Source organism: Magnolia sinica, chromosome 11 (assembly GCF_029962835.1).
Source record: "Magnolia sinica isolate HGM2019 chromosome 11, MsV1, whole genome shotgun sequence".
NCBI lineage: Eukaryota > Viridiplantae > Streptophyta > Magnoliopsida > Magnoliales > Magnoliaceae > Magnolia > Magnolia sinica.
Window position 1 is genome coordinate 27,323,547 of NC_080583.1, and position 9,320 is coordinate 27,332,866.

At 42.3% G+C, this 9,320-nt stretch overlaps 1 protein-coding gene across 1 annotated transcript; it reads right to left on the minus strand.

Moving 5' to 3' along the window:
- Window positions 1–2,473: 2,473 nt before the first annotated feature.
- Window positions 2,474–3,619, minus strand: LOC131218982 (zinc finger protein ZAT10-like). The gene has a single exon (XM_058213901.1). It carries the CDS (start codon window positions 3,306–3,308, stop codon window positions 2,616–2,618), a length of 693 nt encoding a protein of 230 aa, XP_058069884.1. The 5' UTR covers window positions 3,309–3,619; the 3' UTR covers window positions 2,474–2,615.
- Between the last annotated feature and the right edge of the window lie 5,701 nt (window positions 3,620–9,320).

A 9,320-nucleotide genomic window follows, 5' to 3' on the forward strand; every position in this document is an offset into this window, starting at 1 on the left:
GAAAATGTTCTTTTGACTTAAAGACAATGAATTCATTAGAAGGTCGAACCCTCCCATTAACTAAGCGTCTGGTTTCATTTATAAGTGGCTTAATAGATCACCAAATTGCCTTAATTCTCAGTCATAAACAACCACTTACCGTCTTTCCGTTTGTCTCAACGTTTTAAGGCTATGAGCGTTTAGTTTAGATTGAACTTTAAAAGACCGGCATGCCCGACACCATATACACGTGAATTTCGAGCCAAATATTAATAGTGCCTTTCAATGGATTAATGGGATGTCAAACCTATCATGCCATGTTTGCATATGTGTGGCGTGTTGAGGAGCTCTATTGCACACGCATGGGCTGAGCAAAGCTCATTGAACTAATAACATTAGATTAGCAATAAATGATTAAAATAGATATTTATTTAAAATAAACACAATTGCTTATGGGCTTAAGTCTTGCCTGAAATATCAAAAGACTAAATTGACTAAGTCAATGGCCGAGTCCGCCACATTATGATTTTACAGGACAACTCACCAAAAACCAAAAATGCATTGAGTTGACTCAACTGAAGCAATGCCGGGCTGGCCCAAGCAAACTCAGTATTTTGAATTGCATTGGCCCAACTTGTTCAAGCTCTCGGCCTGAGCCAAGCCATGCCTTTCTAGGCACTTGTTCCTTCTATCAACTCCAACTGTCTTTATAGATTCTAGACAGGACAGCAATTTACTTTTGGCCCATGAAGTACTTATAAAAGGACTCCAAGTCGGTAGTGACCCTTCCAGTCCCAAGAATCCACTCCGTTCATTTATTTTAGCAGCTCATTTCAGGCGCATGAGCCCAAAATAAGTTATATCTAAATCTCAGGTGGATCACATCACAAGAAACAGTAGTAATTGAACACCCACCATTAAAAACTAAACACAAATATCAACTTGACGCGGCCCCAATAAGTTTTAACCGGTGGGTGTCCAAATCACCATTGTGGTCCTATGGTTAGGTTCACCTGATATTTAGATCTGCCTTTTTTTTTTTTTGGCTCATGCCTTAAAATGAGCTGCAAAAATAAATGAATGGCATACAATAAAACAGGGACAAATATCATGGTGGGCCCACAAAGCTTCTTCAACAAATATCATGTGGGGCCTACTATGATATTTGTTGGTGCTTTATCGTGATGCCGACCAATACCGACCTAGGTATTGAAGAAATCGGATTGCGTACTGAGTTACTCAGTACACTCTTATCTTACTGAGTAAACTCAATTTGGCCCACCGTGAATGTATTTGTCTTATCCATTCCGTTCATCCGTGTTTTCATATCATTTTAGTGGTTGAGCTTAAGATTGATGTATATCTACAGCTCAAGTGGGTGGATCATACCACAGAAACTGTGGGAATAATAATTTCCACCATTAAAACCTTTCTATAGCCCATGGTGATTTTTATTTGTCATCCAACCTGTTCATAATATCACAAAGACATGGTTGAAGTGAAAGCACAAATATCAGATTGATCTAAAACTTCTATGGCCCTCGTGAAATTTTCAATGGTAGATGTCCAATTCACACTATTTCCGATAGTATCGTCCATTTGAGTTTTACATATGCTTCAGTTTTAGGCTAAAGACCTAGACTTATCTGCTAAAATGTATGGATATCTGCTAAAATGTATGAAAGGAGTGGATAAATTGCATGAATGAATGTGGGACTCACAGAGTTTACTCAGTACGCAATTCGCTTCCGGTCTAGAAAGGGCTACCACCGAATCCGAATTTGTATAAATGGACAAACTCAACGTCCTCACTCGATACTTGATGAACACTACCTGATTTTTGGTACACACTAAACTGATTTTTGGTACACTAACCTGATTTTTGGTACACGGCATGTTCACGGTGGGGCCTCCGAATTTGTATAAATGGTCCAACTCAACGTCCTCACTTGATGAACGCTACCTGAATTTTGGTACACACTAACCTGATTTTTAGTACCCGGTATGTTCATAGTGGGGCCTACATAATGAAAGTTGCCGACCCATAACAAACGTGTTGTCTATCTGGACCACTAACACATGTTTTGCCCCTTTATCCAATGGCCATCATTTATTCACCTGCCAAACTGTACAGAACCTTTCCCTCAGATCCTTCTCATATAATGTGAACTTATTTAATTTTCAGGTTAATAGAACCCATGATTCACCATACACGTGTAGAACGTGTTTGTCCAACCTACCTTACTTTTTAATATCTTCCCATGAAAGGAGTTATAACTATAGATAAACACGAAGAAACGGCATTTCTCAGCACTCTATTGGCCCACTTTCTTGAAGAATCTTTCTAACCACTTCCTTATCTATACCAAACACCACTATCATCATCTTCCTCTGCCTTTCTCTAAAATACGCCATGGACTAAATGAACACCCAATTCACAGATTCAAACACAAAATCTCCCAGCATATGATAGAATTCTACTACTAAATGAAAATTAAATTAAATAAATAGCCACTTTCATTGAACACGGTACATTAAACAAATAATGAATAAACTCTCTGTACACAATTTTGAAAAAAAAAGAAGAAGAAAAAAAAAAAGAAAAAGAAAAGAAAATTCCATCAAATTCTGAATAATCAAGAACTAGTCTCAGTCTTCGCCAACAGAACCCGGGGCTTCTTTGCAGCTAAGGGGCTCTCAACCTCCTCCTCGCTCGAAGTTAGATGTTTCCGGTTACTGTCAAATCCAAGATAGAATTCCGGCAACGCTGGCAAGTTTAGATCGAAATCGCGGTGGTGGTTTGAACTGACGCCTTCCGAGCTCGTAACACCGCTGCTACCGTTGCCACCGTCGTAGTGGCACCTTTTGTGCCCACCAAGTGCTTGTCCTGACGCGAACGTCTTGTGGCAGACGGAGCACTCATGTGCTCTGCCGCTAATAACACCACTGCTGCTGCTGACAGTGCCAGCAGCAGCAGTGGTGCTGCCAGAATCGTCGCCAGCAATCGCGACTTTTCTGTGGCTAGCCTTGTGCCCGCCAAGTGCTTGGTAAGAGGCGAAGGCCTTGTTGCAGACCGAGCACTTGTAAGAGAGCTTCAGCTGAGGCGGCGGTGGAGACGGGTCGCGGATGCTGGGAGCTGCAGCGCTGCCGCCCCGAGCAAGCATGATGAGGCAGAAAGCTAGGTACTCCTCCTCGGTGGTTGGGTTGTCGAAGCGCGGACGCTTGGATCGCTTGCGCTTTACCCAGGACTCGAGGTTATGCTGGTCGAGATCATCGTAGGAAAACGGGGCGGCTGGTCCGACTGGGGAATTGATTGCTTCTAAGGCCATTTGATGAAGCAAGAGATGAAGTTAACGGTTGAGATTGAAAGGATTGTGAGAGAGAAAGAGAGAGGGAGAAGGGAAAGGTTGTTTGTTGTGTTTGGGTTGAGTGGAGAGTGTGTGGGGGTGTTTGGGTTTTTATATGGGCAGGGGATGGAAGTTGCGTGAGGGGTGGGAAGAGAGAGAGGAGGCGTCAAAGATGGGGTGCGTAAGTTAAGTGGCGCACGTTTAGTTGAGTTGTTGTGGAGGGAGTGTAGTTGGTCAATGTGGGTGGAGTGGTGGGAAAGGGGTGAGTACTGACTGTTAAGAGGGACCGATTCCAAGTCAAAATAAACTAAGTCATGGCCCACGCGTTTGTTCATGTACATGTACACCTCACTGCTTTTACTATATACTATTTTCAGCCGCCCATCTAGATACGCCAGGTGTATGTGAGGTGGAGTTAGTGGATCTCTACTAAGAGTTATGTCGGTCCACTTATTGGGTAGGCCCCCACATGGAGGTTGAATGTGCACCGTTGGTTAAGCATTGAGGGCCGTCTATTGAATGGTACGGGCTTGGTGACACTTGTCTTGTATTTGGTGGGCGAAGATGGACGCGGATTGTGTACTAAGTAAACTCCGTGGGGCCTTCTATGATTTATATGGCTTATCCACTCCGTCCATACGTTTTATCAGATAATTTTAAGGATTAAGAGTAAAATTTAAGCATATTTAAAGCTCAATTAGACCACACCAACGGAAGCAGTGGAGATAATGACTTAAACCGTTGAAACCTTCCTAGGCCCATATTGATGTTTATTTTTCATCAAACCTTTTCATAAGTTTCAAAAGACATGGATGAAGGTGGAAAAAAACATATCAGCTTCATTAAAAGCTGGTATGGCTCCTAAGAAGTTTTCAACGGTTGATATTCAATTTCCACTGTTTCCTAGGACCACTTGAGTTTTGGATATACTTCAATTTTGGAATCATTACCTAAAATGATATGAAAAAAATGGATGGACGGCGTGGATAACATACATACATGACGGTTGATCCCATAGAGTTTACTCAGTACGGAGTTCCTCAGTACGCAACCCGCGTCCGAAATCATGTGACTGATTCACTGGTTTACTGCAGAGGCTGCTACCGAACTGCGAAGTTTCCTAGGCCTGCGCGCGTGTATAGTCCTGCCCAGAGACACGCAACCTCACGTACCCATGCCGAAAACATGTTCAGATCTGAGCAGTCCATCAGGTAGGATTCCCAATATAGTTACTCTAGACCCAAAATTAGACCGTTTAATTATCAGGTAGGCCAAAATGTATTGAATCAACGGATTGTATAAAACAAATTTTCTTCTAGCTTCAACATATTATTCGACCGTTTGATCTACCAGAGTTTCAGGCTAGAAAATATAAGAGAGGGGCCCACCTAATGTACTGATCAGATATTGAATACGTAGATACATTCGCATGTAAACTGACGTGTAGATGTACAGAACTGCAAGCTTCAGTCGGTTTGAACACGATTGATATTACTTTTGTATCCTTCAAACTCTCCGCCTGGTCTGGAAATTTCAGTTGGCTTTATCGGGTGGGCTTTTCTGAGGAAGTCTTCTAATGTAAGTAGACTTTCTAGAACGAAACGGTTACTTCGTGGAAAACCTCCACGTGCTTCGCACATGATTCTCGCCCTCTTACTCTCCACTCTCACCCTTTTATTCGTGACCAGATCCACTGTCTCTGGAGGCATGGGATGTACGCCTCTACGTCACTAATGCAATTTTGCCTACCATGCACTCGATCTCAACCGTCCATTTGACAGTTCAAATTTTGAGTGGGCCATAATTTTAAAAAATCATATTTTTTGGGAATCATGAAAATATTCAGTAATGGATCATATTCATCGAGAAAAGATCAATTGAAGAGATTTTTCGGTTGGTCCAATTAAAGAAAATCTTCATCAATGACCAATCATCACAGGAGGCGGCAGGATGAACGGTCCTGATCATTACATATACATTGCAAGTGTCTGTTATATGATCTAGAGTCAAGATAAAGCTATGACTCATTAGCAGATAAGCAGTGGATGAGTCTGTTTTCCATGTAAAATGAGGAAATCATTTGACAGAGCTAACCAAGTGGCAAGAGATGCTAATGGGGGAGGAGTGGTGATACGCGGCACGTGTGTCGATATTCAGGATGTGTGACAGATCTGAACCGTGCAACAGGTGTGGATTATACGAATCCGGGCTCGAATACTCATCAAGTGGGCCATATGTGTACTTTGACTATAGGCCATTGGTTAATTTCTTTCTAACCATTCAGTTTTTCCTCATTCTAGAGTGGCCCATCTGATGGCTAGATTGACCTGATTTACAGGAACGGATATTATCTCCACGGCCCAGCCAGTAATTGGCACCTTTAACACACGTGTCCAATTTGGCACGTGTCTACGATCCACTTCTTCATTCTCAATCTCCTTACATTTAATTAAAATAAAAACTGCCCCACGTGACATGCCCTCACACGTGCAATACGTCATGGAACATCTGATCAAGGGGAGCGTGGGCGTTACCCGTACCGTGTGGGCCTACCTTGATGAATGTGTTTCATATCCACGCCGCCCATCAACTTTTCCATCTCATTTAATAATATTATCTAAAAAATTAAGCAGATATAAATATGTGATGGACCACACCATTGGAAAAGGGGGTAAGTGACCATTAAAAGTTTTTTCGAGGTCAAAATTTTTGGATCAAGCTGATATTTGTATTTTACCTTCATCCAGTTCTGTTTGACCCTATCAACGGGTTGGATGGAAAATAAAAATTACAGATCTATTTACAGTGGGCCTTGGGAAGTTTTTACTGTTGAATGTTCAATCATCACTGTTTCTTGTGGTGTGGTCCACCTGAGATTTAGATATGCTTAATTTTTGGGAAAGTTTCTTAAAATGAGCTGTAAAATCAGATGTACGGAGTGGATATACAACATATGATCAAGGTGGACCCTACTGTAAGGGTAACACCCACTAAGCTGTTACCCCGGTAACACCTACTCCGCGCCCTGATCAAGAGCTGAAAATTATCTGGCCCAAAAAATCATGCCCATTAACTCATCGGTCAGGCCAAACGTGTGTGTTGAATGTGGACATTCCTGATTTCTTTTAGAACCGTTCGTGGTTTTAAATTCAGGTGTGGCCCACCTGATCAGTGAATGGCATTATCTTTTGAGCCACCTGTCCTGCACGTTGTGCCCACTCCACATGCGGATCAGACGTCAAACACACGGCGGAATTTGGCACGTGTCTCGCTTAGAAAGGTAGTTGCGGAGAGGATGCGTGTGGAGCTAACAAACGGCTGCGTGTATAGAAGGTCTACCTACAGAAATGCACCATGTGGCACCTCATCCAACAGCTAACAACCAGTCGCTAGCATAGCAGAGAATACTACCAAGTTACTCGAGCGAACGTCTGATCAACGTCCGGCAATTAGACATTTACAAGAAAGTACAACAATGTCGTCACACGATAGAAGAAAGATCCAAGGATTGAATGGACACTTTTTTTTTGGGGGGGTTCAGGGAATGAATGGACATAATCCTCCAATATGGTAGATTTTCAGGGAACGTATCAATCAGGTGGGCCACATCAATGGTGTCTGTTACATGGAAATGTGTATCATTGCTATAAATACAAGACCGGCGGATAATGTGTTTTTATAATCGTTGTGAGGATCTTATATAATTCCTAGCAAGTGAAGGGGGAGCGGATTAGGTGCGACCCTTACCGGAGGGCCATGTTCATGCATACATTCTGTATCCACGCGCATCCACTCCGTCCATCCGTTTTTCCGGATCATTTGAGGGTATTGGCCATTAACAACTTATAATAGGTCACACATTTTTTGATCAAGATAATATTTATTATTATTATTATTTTCCTTCGTGCTGGTTTATGCGAGCTTATCAACCCGTTGGATGACAAATAAACATTACAATTGGTTCTTGAAAGTTTTTAATAGTGGGATAAATGGACAATACAGTTGGCTCTAGGAAGTTTTTAATGGTGGCATATTCAATCATCGCTGTTCCTGTATTATTGTCCACTCGAGATTTGGATCTGCTTAATTTTAGGATCATACTCTGAAATGGTCCGGAAAAACAAATAAATATAAAATACATACATCGAGGTGAGACTTAGGATAAGAGCCGTGTTCACTCTCCAAGTGTAGGGTTGTGATGTAGTAATAAACTCGGTAAGACCGAGGTCGAATCCACAGGGACTGAAACTTGTACGTTATCTGAAACCAAGTAGAACTAGAACTAGAATAGGATGTGATCTAAACCAAATAGAGTTTAAGGAATAATTGTGGAATAATTATCTAAAACTTTAAGGAATTCAGAGGAAGAAACTAGGGATTCAGAGGATCCACTTGTAGGGATCAGGGAGATCTTTTGCCTGCATCAGGAATCATGGAAATCAAACTGAACTTACTTGATCTGGTTTTCAGGAGATGAAAGGTATATGAATTAGAATGGATTCCATCATCTAACCATGCCTAGGAGACAAAGCAAATAACAGGATTAAACTAATTACCAACCAATCAAAAGTACATGAAAGTTAGGAAAGGTACGATCATCCAACCATGCCCAGGAGACGATGGTGAACAACAGGGCTTCCTGACGTCATAAACATCCAAAAAGAAAGAAAAAGAGATATTCAAAGCCGTTGCAGACCCATTGTAATTTTAGTCACAACAGACCATTAAAGACTAAAAAACATTCCATTAATACAAATCAACTTCAGTTCATGAATTTAAATAAAAAGCAGGAAATAGTATCTCCCATCTCGCCACAAGCTTCACCTCTTAGCCCTATCTAAGAGGATTAGTCACACATGAATGGGCTGATCCTTAAAAAATAAAGGAAATATAAAGGAAAAGAAGAGAAAAAAATCAGGCTCTTTCATCTTTTCTTCCTTTCTTTCCTGCTCTAATAGCCAAGCCGATTCTTCTTTTCTTCTCCTTTTCTTCTTCCCTCCACACGCTGCCAGCAGCCTAAGCCAAAAAAAAGATCCAGCCACGTCCAGTCGAAAGCGAAGCTCCACTGTTCCCTCTCCTCTCTTCCCTCTTTATAACTATGAAGGATGGTAGGAAGGTTGGATGCAAGGAACTGACCTTGTTTACGCAGCAACAGGTGGAGAGGCGGTGGCTATGGAAGCTTGCACAGCGAAACGTGAAGTCGGTTGGCTGCCGCCCTACGTTTGACGCTGTGGAAGATCGTACTACAAAATCCGAGCCATTCAGGCTCCTTGGAGTTGGTTGGCTGCCCCAGGGGAAGGATTTGGTCGGCTATGATCGTCGGTCTGATCCTAGCAAGATCATGAAACGACCCGGATCGTCTGGCAACGTGCGGACTGCGTAATGCGTAAGGAATCCGAAACCAGATCCTTCCAGCTCAGTGGGGCCCACGAAAGGAACTATTTTCGAAATCCACTCCGTCCATTGTCATCACCTCGCAATTTATACCGGAGATGGACAGTTTTTGTTTCCCGTTGATGCGGCTCGGGTAAGGAATCCCGCTGTAACAGTAGCAAACAGTCCATTTGTGCTTGCTGTGATCTGCACGTGTGAGTGTATGGCTGAAAATAGTAAGCATGGGTTTGGCTAAATCGAGCCCTTCTACATGATGGACGGCTCGGATTGAGCATTTGGACCATGATGATGGCTCACTGAGATCATCCGCAGTCTCTGTTTCATGACAGAAATAGAGTTCTGTTTTTGAAGAGAGACGTCCTTGTGTTGCCATGCACTCTTAGTGCAAAAAGTGTACTATATACACTGTATGATGATTATGAGAAATCCACACCATCCATCTTGTTCCCCATTTCATTTGAGCCGTGGAGGCCGAAGTTAAAGCATATCTGGACAGCGGGTGGGCCCCAAATCAGGATTTTATGGACTGATCTGTTAGTTCAGCCACTTTCATGAGGATCCAATGGCTGAAATTTGACGTGTACGGTTAATTTTTGGTCC

Excerpts from the sequence above, each read along its gene's own strand:
- LOC131218982 (XM_058213901.1), bottom strand. The coding sequence starts at position 3,308 with ATGGCCTTAGAAGCAATCAATTCCCCAGTCGGACCAGCCGCCCCGTTT.